Source organism: Theropithecus gelada, chromosome 8, assembly GCF_003255815.1.
Source record: "Theropithecus gelada isolate Dixy chromosome 8, Tgel_1.0, whole genome shotgun sequence".
Taxonomy (NCBI): domain Eukaryota; kingdom Metazoa; phylum Chordata; class Mammalia; order Primates; family Cercopithecidae; genus Theropithecus; species Theropithecus gelada.
Window position 1 is genome coordinate 82,371,843 of NC_037676.1, and position 14,807 is coordinate 82,386,649.

Sequence of the window (14,807 nt, forward strand, 5' to 3'; positions counted from 1 at the left end):
TCTAGACTAAACTGCTTTTCTGGCTATAATACCACCCAGGGAAAGTATAATACTTTCATTCTGCAAATATTTAATATGTTCTTATTCTCTGCAAGGCTCTTACACATTAAAGTGAATTATTGCTTACAGACTTGAGCTTCCTGAAGGTCAAACTCTACGATATCACTATTAAAATACATTTTGCATTAAAAGCATCTTAACTAAAACCAGTGGCAGCCACAGGCATAGCAAATCCAGTTATTCTCCCTTGCCTCTGGTTTCTGCTCTCATTTTACAAACACACACAAATGCCAAACTACTCATCCTCTCTACTGAGGAACTAAAAACAACAGTCAAATTTAATATCTATAGTCTATTTGCTTGGGAATATTTGCTTGGGAATAGCCAAGCAAATTCCCATCACTTAATCCAAATTTCCCTTTAAAACACCCATGACTTCTTCAAAGAGCAGTCTCCCTTTCCGGTTGCCTTCCCTTTACCATTCCCCTCTTCCCACAAGCCTAGAATGCATTGTACCGGCCCTCCCATTCTCCTCCACCCCACCCCACTCCTTTTCAACCCCACCCCAATTCTCCTCAACTCCACCCCCAACCCCCATCCCTGGAACCCAAATCTTTCAGCATTATCTACCATTGCTGGAGTGGTGGATAATGGGAGTGGGGGAGATGCAAACATTCAGTCAATAGCAGCTTTCAAGTCCAAGTTCAAAGGTCATCTACTTTAGGAATTATTTTCTGAAGACCCCAGCCAGGGCTGCTCACTTCCTCCTCAGCCAGGGTTATAAACCTCTCACAACATCCACTCTACTACAGCAGCCTAGTTGTATGTTTGTTTCTCCAGAATGGCCTGAGAGCAGGCTCAGAGCCTAGATCGCACCACTGCACTCCAGGCTGGGCAACAGAGTGAAACTCTGTCTCAAAAAAAAAAAAACAAAAAAAAGAAGGAAATAACTAACTTCAATAGAACAGCATCAAAAATGTGTTTATGAAGTACTTATTTAGCACTACGTCCAATATCTCACTTGTCTCTAAAGAAATAAAATGTTTCGTTTAAACTGGGAACCACTGAGTTAGCATTTTACAGAAATCTCTAATATTCAGTTTCAAAAATCAGTATCTATTGAGCACCAGTACTAGTAACAGATTGTACCTAATTTTCACGCATATGTGAGATATCAGCCTCAGAGAAGTTTAGTGACTTATCCAGTGTCTCACAACCAGAAAATGATGAAGCCCAATTTTGAACCTTGATACGACTTCAGGTTCAGTATTCCGAACTAACTTACAATTAATTCTGATGCCTAAGATCAGACACAGGCCAGACTCTGATATAGATACACTGCTTGGTGCTCCTTTCCATGGCTCCTACCACAGCTGTACTGTGCTTTTGAACAACACTTTTGCAAGGAAAAGGAAGATTGTCTGCAACTTTTATGTAGCATAGGTATAGGCTGAGTAAGGACATGTACTCTCTAGCCAGACATCACAGATCAAAATCCCAGATCTGTCTGTGCCAAGCTGTGTGCCCCTGAAAAAGTTATTACTCTGTCCCTTCATGCCCTGTTTCATTTGTAATGCAGGGATACTATTAGCACCTGCTCACAGGGTATGTTGTGAAATTTTTCAAAAATGAAACATGAAAAGCATTTAGACAGAACCTGGCATATAGAAAACAATAAATGTTGTTGCTGGTAACCACAGTAGTTGTATTACTAAACATGACCCAGTAAAACCCCAGCTGGAAAACTTAAATAATTGTAATGCAAAGCTGAAGCTCTGTCACTTCAGATTCCAATTTTGTTTCAATTATTTGGAAAGAAAACATTTCTTTAAAAAGTATGAGATCTTCCTAGCCCTACAAACTAATTAGAAAATGTGGTTTAGGCCAGGCAGTGGCTCACACCTATAATCCCGGCACTTTGGTAGGCCAAGGGAGGAGGATCACTTGAGCCCAGGGGTTCAAGACCAGTCTGGGCAACATAGTAAGATCTTGCCTTTACAAACAATAAAAAAATTAGCCAGGCATGGTGGTGTGCGCCTGTAGTCCCAGCTATTCAGGAGGCTTAGGTCGGAAAATTGCTTGAGCCCATGAGGTCAGGGCTGCAGTGAGCCATGACTGCACCACTGCAACCCCAGCCTGGGAGACAAGAGCAAGACCCGATCTCAACAACAACAACAACAAAAATGCAGTGTAAATTTTTCTTGGACTCCAGATTATTCTCTTAGAGACAACAGATTTGGGATGAAGCTTTTGTAGGGCTCTCCACATCCAGCAGAGTACATCTGGGGAAGTCGTGACCATTCAGATTATGTTTCCTCCTATATAAAATGAAAATGTACCAGTCCTACCTCCCTGCAGCATTGAAAGACTGAAGTGAGATAATATGTAGAAAATTAGTAAGAGTTCTGAAAGGCCGTGTGGTATCATCATCATCATTATCATTCTGGGTTCCAATAAAATAATATTCCATACGGAATATTCAACTTCCATACGGAACATACCAACCTCCACACAGAATACTCCAACTTCCACACGGAATATTCCAACTTCCACACAGAATATTCCAACTTCCATACTGAAATGGAAGACTGATCATCCCTTTGCTAAATGTCTCAGGCAGGCAAAATGTTTGCATTTTTCCCTCTTTATAGAATTTTTGTTCTGGTTTACTAGTAGCAAGCACTTTCCACTACTGTGAACATACTCCTTGCCCTTCTCAAATGTGTTTTTTAAAAACTACTACTAAAATGTGCTGAGACCATCATGTCTCCTAGGCTCAGAACACATTAGAAGTAAATAACTGGCTGGGCACGGGCAGTGGCTCACGCCTGTAATTCTAGCACTTTGGGAGGCCAAGGCGGGCGGATTGACTGAGCTCAGGAGTTCGAGACCAGCCTGGGCAACATGTCAAAACCCCATCTCTACTAAAAATATTTTTTACAAGCCAGGCGTGGTGGCATACGCCTATAGTGCCAGCTACTTGGGAGGCTGAGGCACAAGAACCACTTGAGCCTGGGAGGCAGATGTTGCAGTGAGCCTAGATCACACCACTGCACTCCAAGACAGTAAGACTCTGTCTCAAAAAAATAAATAAATAAATAAAAGAAGTAAATAACTAACTTCAATAGAACAGTATTGAAAACGTGTTTAAGTATTCATTGAGCACTACACCCAATATCCTTTCAAGAATAAAAATTTAACCAACACTGTCTCTTCTACCTATGTATACACACACATTCTTGCATACACACCTCAGGAGCAAAGTACCAATTTCGCTTCTATTTACAGATCAGATTTTCAGTGATTCTATGTAAGACTATAAGCGTATTTAGAACATATTCCTATCTCCCTGCCAAACCATGTTCCTTCTCTAATTCTTAGTCTTTTCTATCCAAACCCATCTGACTCTATTAATGCTAGAAGTCTTTGATTGATATACGTGCAATATGAGAACTATGGAGTACCTACTACATACTTGAACTGCATGCTGGGAATACAATGTAAGGCAGTCTCCTGTTCTAGTGACACTATTTCTAGCCAAGTACAGATTCTAGTGGGTTGGATAAACTACCATCTTTATTTCTTAAACCCTCCTGATTGGACCATAAGCTCCTTTTCCACACCACAATGCCTCCAAATAAACTAAGGATACAATTGGTGAAATTTCATCCTGTTAATAAGTTCCCAATCCAAAACTTTATCAAGAACACATTTTATATATATATACATATATATATAAATTTTTTTTTTTTTTTTTGTGAGACGGAATCTCGCTCCGTCACCCAGGCTGGAGTGCAGTGGTGTGATCTCAGCTCACCGCAACCTCCACCTCCCCGGTTCAAGCGATTCTGCTGCCTCAGCCTCTTGAGTAGCTGGGACTACGGACGTGCACCACCATGCCCAGCTAATTTTATATTTTTTGTAGAGATGGGGTTTTGCTATGCTGGCCAGGCTGGTCTCAAACTCCAGACTTCAAGTGAACCGCCCACCTCAGCCTCCCAAAGTGCTGGGATTACAAGCGTGAGCCACTGAGCCACTGAGCCCGGCCTTAAATAATTTTTAAAACTGACATTTACATGTGTATAGCTGTAACATGAAACACACTCACCATGCTTATGAGCCAAGGCATGTAAATTAATAGCCTGTCTGAAATCACTATTTTTAGTACCAATTACAAGGGTCTAAAGAGAAAAGATACAAAGAAGGAAGTACCGAAAGCCACACAAAGCCATGCAAATTACCCCCAAAATGTCACCTGGAAAACATCTGCTCCTAATACTGTATTTTGTTAATAAAAATAACATTAAAAGATCCAACATAACCAAAATGATAAGCAAAATAGAAAAAGTAAATATTTGCCATGGAGGGAAGGTGGCAGAGAACAATGAGAAGGCAAGACACACTAAGATCCCAATTGCAAAAAGTAGATAAGTAACAATCTCAAGAGGGAAATACAAATGGCTAATAACATCTATAACCTCTCTAGGAAACAGACAAATTGAAGCCTATAAGCTCTGTAATTTTATTTTAAGGAAATGACTAGAGAAACTGAAGCAGAAGGACTCCTTGAGCCCAGGAGTTCAAGGCTATAGTGAGCTAGAATTGCATCACTGCGCTCCAGTCTTGACAACAGAGAAAGACTCTGCCTCTTAAAAAGAGAAAAGAAAAAAAACACAAAAAAAGGCAATTTATGTAATAAGAGAAAAGATCTGCAAACCAAACATCCAATAAAGGGTTAATACCCAGAACATATATATAAAAAAGTCCTATAACTCAACAACTAATCTTATCAAAAACAGGCAAAACAGCCTTACACAGTGGCTTAACACCTGTAAGTCCAGCACTTTGGGAGTCTGAGGCAGGAGGATCACTTGAGCTCAGGAGTTCAAGGTTATGGTAAGCTATGATTGAGCCACTGCACTCCAGCCTGGGTGACAGAAAGAGACTGTGTCTCAAAACACAACAAAACAAAACAAAACAAAAAAAGGGAAATAACAAGTGTTGGCAAAGATGGAGAGAAACTGGAATCCTTGTGCACTGTTGGTGCACATGCAAATTGGTAAAGCCATGATGGAAAACAGTATGGAGGTTCCGAAAAAATTAAAACAGAATTACCATATGATCCAGCAATCCCATCTCTGGGTATATATCTAAAAGAAGTGAACACAGGCTCTCAAAGAGATATTTGCACACTCATGCTCATTATAGCATTATTCACAATAGCCAAGATGTGGATGCAACCTTACTTTCCATTGACAGATACATAATAAAGAAAATGTAGTACATATATACAATGGAATATTATTCAGCCTGAAGAAGGAAATTGGGTCACATGCTACATATGCATGAGCACCGATATCATGCTAAGTAAAATAAGCATGATTCCACTTATATGAGGTATCTAAAGTGGTCAAACTCACAAAATTATAGTTTCTATGACTGTTACCAGGGGTAGGGGATGGAGGAATGGGGAAGTTGGGAAGCTGTTGTTCAATAAGTACAGAGTTTCCATTTTGAAAAATGAAAAAGTTTCAGAGAGCCGTTGCACAAAGAGGTACACACAGTTAACACTATCGTACTGTACATTTAAAAGTGATTAAAATGGTAAATTTTATGTATTTTTTTACCATGAGAAAAAAAGGGCAATGATAGTTATGTTTTCCAGAATGAGATTCAGTAACAGGCATCAAAAGGCTTACATATATTCACATCCTTTGACTTGTCTATGGAAATTTATCTTAAAACAATTTCTCTTAAAGCAGTATCATAGCTAAAATGGAATGTAATCCTACTCCAGGAGAGAAAGAGTTAAATAAACATTTGAATAGTGGAAGAGTGCAATCATCAAAAATTATAGTTTGGGGAAACTTTTTTAATGATGTGGTAAAATTCTTATTATGAAATAATATCCAAAACAAAACTGTATGTGTAGTATATACAGTATAACCCTAATGAACATATATTGGGGTATTGAATAAAGAAACAGACCAAATTCTAACTAAGAGAGAGAAAGAAAGACAGACAGACAGACAGAAAGGGGAAAGCGGAGAGGAGAGAGAAGGAGAAAAAGATCTGCCAGCATGATTTTTGTTGAATTTTCACCTGGATAAGTTGATTCTAATGTTCATTTGGAAATAAAGTCTGGCAAGAATACCTAGAAAAAAAAACTGACAGAAAAAAAAATTGAGTAATCAAAGCAAACTAGCCCTTCCAGACATTTTTACATTTTATGATAACAAACTAGGTTTAGCTGCTGGCAATGAACATACAGATAAAGAGAAAAGAAAAGAATGTAAGCACTTAGTCCATGACAACAGTGGTATTTCAAATCAATAGAGGAAGAAGCCATTAGTCAATTAATGGTGTTAGGCATTCGGGTGGCCAGTTGGAGGTGGAGGTGTTAAGATTTATACCTCACATCTTATTATCAAAACAAACTCCAGATTGAGGAAAGATTTAAATGTAAAAAATAAAACCATAACAACATAAACTCAAAGAGAGGAAGGCAATTCTAAAAATGATTCAAAAGCTAGCATCCATAAATGAAAAGAGCCATTAGTTAGACTGGGCATGGTGGCCCACTCCTGCAATCCCAGCAATTTGGGAGGCCAAGGCAGGTAGATCACTTGAGGCCAGGAGTTCAAGACCAGCCTGGCCAACATGGCAAAACCCCATCTCTACTAAAAAATACAAAAATTAGCCAGGCATGCTGGCACGCACCTGTAATCCCAGCTATTTGGGAGGCTGAATGAGGAGAACTGCTCGAGCCCAGGAGGCAGAGGTTGCAGTGAGCAGAGATCATGCCACGGCACTCCAGCACTCCAGCACTCCAGTCTGGGTGGCAGAAGGAGATACTGTCTCAAAAAAAAAAAAAAAAAAAAAAGAGCTATTAGTATTTCTTCTTGGTTAAAAAAAAAAAATCACTATAAAGTCAAAAAAGGAATGGAAAGCTACCAAAAAAAATTAATTCATCTCATAAACAGGGGCTACATTCTATAAAACACAATAGAAAAACTGGCAAAAGATATGGACAGATATTTCACAGAAAATGCAATGTAGATTGTAAACAGATCAAAAGACATAAACATATACTGAGAAATCATTTGTCCCCTATAAGGCAAGCAACAATGGAAAAGTGTGGCAACATCCTGGCCACAAGGCATGGGAAAGAAAACGCTTACATTCTGGTGGAAGTATAACTGGCACCACTTCTATGGAGCAGAATTTGGCACTATCAAAATTGAACAGCCACATTCTTCTAAGAATTCTTCCTACAGACACACTGGCATTTTTGTGGAATGACTTGCATACACATACATTTGCTGCAGCTTTGTTTTAACAGCAAAATATAAGAGTGAAGGAGTTCAGAACACGACATCCCAAAACATTCCACTTTAACATGCTGATTATTTTGGGCTAAAGGCACTTGAAAAACAGCAGGTGTAAGAAGGCCACCCAAACCTCTTCTCTTTTTCCTGAAAGCAGAAGATGAAGCTCCCGTATGAAAGATGCCCTCCCTCTGTGAGGAGGAAAGAAACATTCTTATCACAGGAAATCCAAGCCCAAAGAAATCTGCATGAAGAAACCTTGCTAAACTAAACCTTACCTTCCTAGTTACTTTTCCACAACTGCCACTCTTTTTTTGACCTAGTATATAATCAATCAGGCCAAGCCACTTTCTTGAGTCTTCATTCCTCTTGTGAGGGTAAAAGGTATGTAATATGTAAAAAGCACTAAATAAAATTTGCATGCTTTTCTCCTGTTAATCTATCTCATGTTGGTTGAATTCCTAGGCCTCGCCAGAAACCCTAAAAGGGTAGGGAAAAATTTTTCCTCCCCTACAAGGCAAAATGTAAATGTCCATCAACAGGGAAAAAGTTAATTATCTATAACAGTATATAAAATGTTACATCTATAAATACATACATACAAATGGCCATTAAAAATGGAGCTGCTCTAGGCCAGGCGCAATAGCTCACATCTGTAATCCAGACACTTTGGGAGGCTGTGGCAGGTGGATTACTTGAGGCCAGGAGTTCAAGATCAGCCTGGACAACATGATGAAACCCCACCTCTACAAAAATAGAAAAATTATGGTATGGGGGTGCATGCCTGTAGTCACAGTTACTCAGGTGGCTGAGGCAGGAGAATCACTTGAACCCAGGAGGTGGAGGTTGCAGTGAGCCAAACTGGTGCCATTGCACTCCAGCCTGGACAACAGAGAGAGACTCCATTTAAAAAAAAAAAAAAAATTGGAGCTGCACTATATAACCTTATGTTGAATGATTTCTAAAACCTATACCATATTTAAGTGAAGAAAGGTGCTAAACAATTTATGTGCTAGTTTCTATCACACACTCAAATACCTATCAATGCTTTATACATATGCTTTATACATGTGTATGCATACATACATACACAGAATCTCTGAATGGATAGAGAAGAAAATGGTAGAAAATGGTTGTTACCCAAGAAAAATGTCCTGGGAGACAGAAATGGGAGGGAGATTTATTACTAATTTACAAACTTTTAGTCCTTTTGAATTTTGTATTATGTGTATTTTTTTTTTTTTTTTTTTTTTTGAGACAGAGTTTCGCTCTTGTTGCCCAGATTGGAGTGCAATGGCATGATCTTGGCTCACCGCAATCTCCGCCTCCTGGGTTCAAGCGATTCTCCTACCTCAGCCTCCCTAGTAGCCAGGATTACAGGCATGCAATACGCCACCACGTCTTGGCTAATTTTGTATTTTTAGTAGAGACAGGGTTTCTCCTTGTTGGTCAGGCTGATCTCAAACTCCCGACCTCAGGTGATCCGACCGCCTTGGCCTCCCAAAGTCCTGGGATTACAGGCATGAGCCACCATGTCTGGTTGTTAAAGTGTATTTTTTAAATACACTTAGGGTTTTTTTTAAAGGGCAAGTTATAAAATGCAATATTCGGTAAGAAAGTTGTGATTTGTTGGCCAGGCGCAGTGGCTCACACCTGTAATCCCAGCACTTTGGGAGGCCAATGAGGGCAGATCACCTGAGGTCAGGAATTTGAAACCAGCCTGACCAATATGAGGAAACTCCATCTCTACTAAAATTACCAAAAAATTAGCTGGGTGTCGTGGCGTGCGCCTGTAGTCCCAGCTACTTGGGAGGCTGAGACAGGAGAATTGCTTGAACCCAGGAAGCAGAGGTTGCAGTGAGCCAAGATCACGCCACTGCACTCCAGGCTGGGCGACAGAGCAAGCCTCCGTCAAAAAAAAAAAAAAAATTGTGATTTGTTTAAAGCATAAATACATGAGCAGGTATAAATTAATATGCTAACTACGATTTCTCGTTCTCAGCACAGGATTATGGGTAATTTTCTTTTTCTCCAATATTTCTGATTTTTCTAAAATAGACAACTATTCTTAGGTTCCAAAAGGCATTTTTACATTCTAACTTTTTTAAAACTTCCACTAAATATTAAAATTCCTTAATCTGTTGGAAACATTTTTCTAATAAAAATACATGGCTACAATTACGGTTTCAGTACAGCTGGTACCCACTAGTTTAAATAAAATTTGGGAATGTCTCAGAAGAGAGATTTCACAACAGTCAATAATTAAAGCAGAAATAATTAACCCCAAAAGGAAAATAATCTTAGCCTACAACAAAAGACTCAGTAGCACAGAAGTTCCAGGGATTGGCCGGGCGTGGAGGCTCAAGCCTGTAATCCCAGCACTTTGGGAGGCCGAGACGGGCGGATCACGAGGTCAGGAGATGGAGACCATCCTGGCTAACACAGTGAAACCCCATCTCTACTAAAAAATACAAAAAACTAGCCGGACGAGGTGGCGGGCGCCTGTAGTCCCAGCTACTCGGGAGGCTGAGGCAGGAGAATGGCGTGAACCCAGGAGGCAGAGCTTGCAGTGAGCCAAGATCCGGCCACTGCACTCCAGCCCAGGCGACAGAGTGAGACTCCGTCTCAAAAAAAAAAAAAAGGAAGTTCCAGGGATTTGGGTGTTCTGTTTGGTTTTGCACTGTGAGTGTATTTGTTTTTATTACATGCATACATTATTCTGTTTTGAAATCTTGCTAAAAGATCACAACCCCTCCTACCACTCAGCTTTTCCCCTAGGGACTAGGCAGGCTGCCACATAAAAATAAATGCAGGAAGTGAAGAAGAGCTAACAAAGACATCAGCACCATATGGAAATCGAGAAACTGTTGACCAAATAAATTAACAGCCTGGGTGGGTCACGCCCAGAGACTTGCGAGTAGACCCTCAAAATGGTTATCCATTATTCTCTACATTTGCTTTACTTTTAAATAAATGAGACCCCACTTTTCTGTTATTTATTTCTACGGCACAATTACAATGTTAAAATGATAGTGACATATTATTGTGTAATTCTTTTTTTTGAAGCCTTTCCTCTCTCCCTAGTTTTTTGGCCCCAGGAACCACTCCTCTTCCCCTTGAAATTATGAAGTTTGTTTTTTTTTTTTTAATTCAAACTAGTATAATGTGTAGTGGGCTAGATGACTGTCACTTCTATATAATAGTGCTAAACTAAAGGTTATGACTAACATGAGAGCACTCAAGTATGCATATTTATTCAGCTCCATAAAAAGTAGTCAGGAGGGTTTTCTACACAATGTATGCTCTAGTTAGCAGCACTGCTCTGTCAAAGTAGGAAACACTACACAGTAAATGTGCTGCGCTGAGCTTAATGCTTGGAAACTCTTGAGAGGCATTATGAAATTTAACGTATTTTAAATCATTTGATGTTCACTGAACTCTCACTATAAGCAGAGTATTGTATTCAAGTCCTAGGTATGAGAGAAAGTAGAAAAACAGCAGAATCTGGGCCTGATACTACAGAGCATTAGAATACTCATGGTTGAAAACATAAGGAAAACTCTGTTTATTTTAAAACTTTACAGCTCTGTTAAGTACAAGCAGTAGCAAGAACAGATTTTTTGATAGCTTCACATAAGAAGGTTGAAAGAGGCAATTTCAAGAGATAAATGCACGTAAGACAAGAGGGAGGGCATTTAATTTTGCATCTAGAGTTTCATTAGGGATTTTTTGAGGGACAAATGTAAGAAAACTCCATGTACATTACAAACTATTAAAAGTTCAACAAATCCTAAAATTTTCTGCTTTGGTTTTAAATATGTTGCCAAAAATCACAATTCAGGAGATAATCACAGAGTATGATAAACCTTATTTCAGCCAACACAGTTTGCTAGTGAACATCAGGTTTAAAATCCCAGGTTCTGCCTTTTCCAGTTTAAGGCAGGAGTCTTGCTCCAGATTCATTTAAGGCTGAGTCCACCCTACTAGTTCAAATATCTTCCATGTAAACTTACCCTCCAAGCCCGGCACCGCCTTATCAGCAACTTTCTCTGGCTAAGTTCTGCTTCTTGAGAATACAGAGGGAAAACAGAACAAGAGAAAGCAGGAAACAAGAGACGGATTTGGAGGGACACAGAGGTTACCATGGCTGGGGCCTGCTCGCTCATCTTAGGCAGTCAACACACATTTCTGAGCACCTACTGTGTGCACTGGTAACATAAAGATGAAAAGGCAGGTAGGCAGATGGAAGCAAAGTAAGGAATGGCTAGGTGGGTTTGTTTTTTGTTTTGTTTTGTTTTGTTTTTTTGAGACAGAGTCTCGCTCTGTCGCCCAGGCTGGAGTGCAGTGGTTTGATCCAGGCCCACTGCAACCTCTGCCTCCTGGGTTCAAGTGATTCTCCCGCCTCAGCCTCCTGAATAGCTGGGACTACAGGCCGGTGCCACCACGCCCAGCTAATTTTTGTATTTTTAGTAGAGACAGGGTTCCACCTTTTTGGCCAGGCTGGTGTCAAACTCCTGGCCTCAAGTGATCTGCCTGCCTCAGTTTCCCAAAGTGCTGGGATTACAGGCATAAGCCACCCCACCCAGCCTTGGCCACGTAGTTCTAACACAGCAAAGCTTCGGAGTAAATGAACTGACCCTCCCAAAGCAGTGCCTTCATTCTGAGCAGAGTCCTCCACCCCAACCAAAGAAAATATGGGGAAAATATAGACAGGAAAAGACTCATCTTACAAGCTAAAGATATTAAAAAAATTTGTCTTAGAATGAGACACTTAAACTAGTCCTATAAAAACTACACAAAATGTATTACCAAGTTGGAATACTGCAGTGCTACCAATGACTGTCATTCTTACCACCCAAGCTAGAACACAAACACCATTAAAACTAGTTACTCCACTCACGTAAGTAAAACACAGCCATTTAATTTACTTTGACAAGTACCAGTTATTCTAAAAACATCATTATGTTAAATGACAGTGTAAAACAGATTAGTAACAGATTAGTATACAAACACCAGTGGACACGTTTGTCATCATGTCTCCCCCGTCCTGTGTCGCCCCCATTGAAAGCCAGACAGACATAATGCTGACTTACATGGTGGCCTCTAAGCCGGCTAACAATATATACAAGACATGTGACAAGCTTTCTGACTCAAACATTTGCATGTCTGCTATGTGCAAGTCATCATGTTACCCAACTAAGGACAAAGATGAAATATGTTTCTAACCTCAAGAAGCTTAAAATTTAGATAATAATGTGTATGTGTATATATATATTATACATTACCTGTATAATGTATGTATACACATAGATAATACATATAAAGCTTATTATAATGTCTATAAGCACTTGTGTTAAGTATGAAATTAATCTGAAGGGGAGCGAGGAAAGCGTTGAAAGACTCCAAAGATTCTATCTTACAAGTAATTGAAAGTAAAGTACAGGCTTGGCCCAGTGGCTCACACCTGTAATCCCAGCACGTTGGGAGGGCGAGGTGGGTGGATCACCTGAGGTCAGGACTTCGAGACCAGCCTGGCCAACATGGAGAAACCTCCGTTTCTACTAAAAATATAAAATTAGCCGGGCTGTGGTGGCGCATGTCTGTAATCCCAGCTACTTGGGAGGTTGAGGCAGAAGAATCGCTTGAACCCAGGAGGCGGAGGTTGCAGTGAGCCGAGATCGCGCCACTGCACTCCAGCGTGGGCCACAGGGGGAGACTCAAAAAAAAATGGAGTCTCAAAAAAATAAAGTACAAGATAGTATATTTGGAATATGGTTTGATTTACATAAAAATGCACACATGACGGCACATACTGGAGGAAAATAAGCAATACATGAAAACTTGTGTCAGGGCTCAAAACAGGAGTGATTCCTGTCCTCACTTCCCAAGATTACCTACCTTGTTTTCTTTCTTCAGCATTTATGTATCTTTTTAAAATCGTGCCACACACATCTGCGTACAGTCAGTGGCTTATGATCAGTAGAGATCTCTAGGATGAAACAATATTTAAATCTGAAAACCATGCCCTATTACTGCTCTATTTGGGGGCAATTTCACTTGAGTTGTTTTCAGAAACAAGTGCACCCAACGCTATGGTAAATTAGACTGAAGGTTTTGTGTTGTGGGATTTCACCCTTCCTACGAAAAGCTCTCTTCCCTCAAACCCACGGACACCACTCCACAATTTGGGGGTTCCTAGTATGATAAATATCTGCCTTCCAAACCCTCCATGGGCTCAAACGCCACCAAAAATCCTAACCACCTGAACTTAGAAGAAGGCGCAAAGTCTTAATTTATGAGGGAGAGAGGGGTTTCCCACCTGGAGGGACGAGAACGACCCACTCTCCTCTGTTCCTGGTTCCAGTCACTTACAAGAGCCGGCTGTGCCGTGCTCCCTTCACGCGGTTTTCCACCCAAAGCGCATCACTGCCGCCAGCCCCTGACGCTAGCCCCTTCGCCACCTCCCAGAACCTTCCCTCCCTCTCCCCCACACACGCACACTCACACTCAGCACATGCACACTCACACTCACTCACACACGCAGCCCCATCTGCCCCCGCCAGAGCCGCTCCTTCCAGGGCCCCAGGATGCCAGATCCAGATCCGGGAGATGCAACTTGCGGCGCCGGCCCAGGAGGCTCGGCACCTGCTCGGGCGCCGGGCCGCGCGCAGCCCGGCGCCAAGCCCAAGCCCGAGCCCAAGCCTGCGGGGTCCGCGCCCTCACCTTGCTCGCCGCGGTCCATGTCTCCAGCCCGCCGCCTCGCGTCCTCTGCACCCCCGCCGCCTACAGCCCGTCCCAGCTCGGATCGCCCGCCGCGCCGCGCCGCGCCGCGCAGAGCTCCTCCTTGCCTCCGCCGGCGACTCCCGCGAAGTCCCCACCCCCAGAGGCGTCGGGCGCGGCGGCGCCGCCCGCCCTCGGCCGGGAGCGCTTTCCCGGGGCGTCACCCAACCACCTGACCCGGCCGACCTGTGCGCTCCGCCACGTCGGCGCGGGCGGCGCAGCGCGAGGAGGGCCGGGCGCGCCCCTACTCCCGCACCGGCTGGAAGTCGGCCGGGAGGAGGGAAGAGGACGGCGAGGAGATGGACTCGGCCATGGAGGCTGCGTGGAGCCTGCTTGGGAACCGGGATGGCGTTTGCCTTCCGCCATCAAGTTATTTATAAAATCAAAAGTTTCCTCCGAGGCCTTGGAGCTGCCCCTTCTCTGCATCTGCGAACACCTACTTTCCTATACTTACAGTAGAAAACACAGGAACGTTATTTAGAAATGCCAGTGGCTTTTTTTTCTCTGTATTTTATTACCTAAATAATGCCGTATGATGTCTTCTCTAACTAGGTCATAAACAAGCATAGGTAAAAATTGCAAAGAATCTCTTGAAAAATTATATAGTCCTTTCCATAGAATGCGGATTTTTTAGGTGACAAGCTAGGAAGATTTCCATATAATAAAAACCTGTTTTGAGTGCAGGACTGAGGACAACAC

General features: G+C 41.8%; 1 protein-coding gene across 3 annotated transcripts in view; it reads right to left on the bottom strand.

The window, feature by feature from the left end:
* TPD52 (tumor protein D52) overlaps positions 1-14,296 on the bottom strand; it is a 135,846-nt gene extending 121,550 nt beyond the window's left edge. For all 3 annotated transcript variants that reach the window (XM_025393408.1, XM_025393407.1, XM_025393406.1), the window contains exon 1: positions 14,052-14,296. In XM_025393408.1, coding sequence (XP_025249193.1) covers positions 14,052-14,070 — 19 coding nt within the window. In that variant the 5' untranslated portion in view covers positions 14,071-14,296. The remainder of the gene's footprint in view (positions 1-14,051) is intronic.
* Between the last annotated feature and the right edge of the window lie 511 nt (positions 14,297-14,807).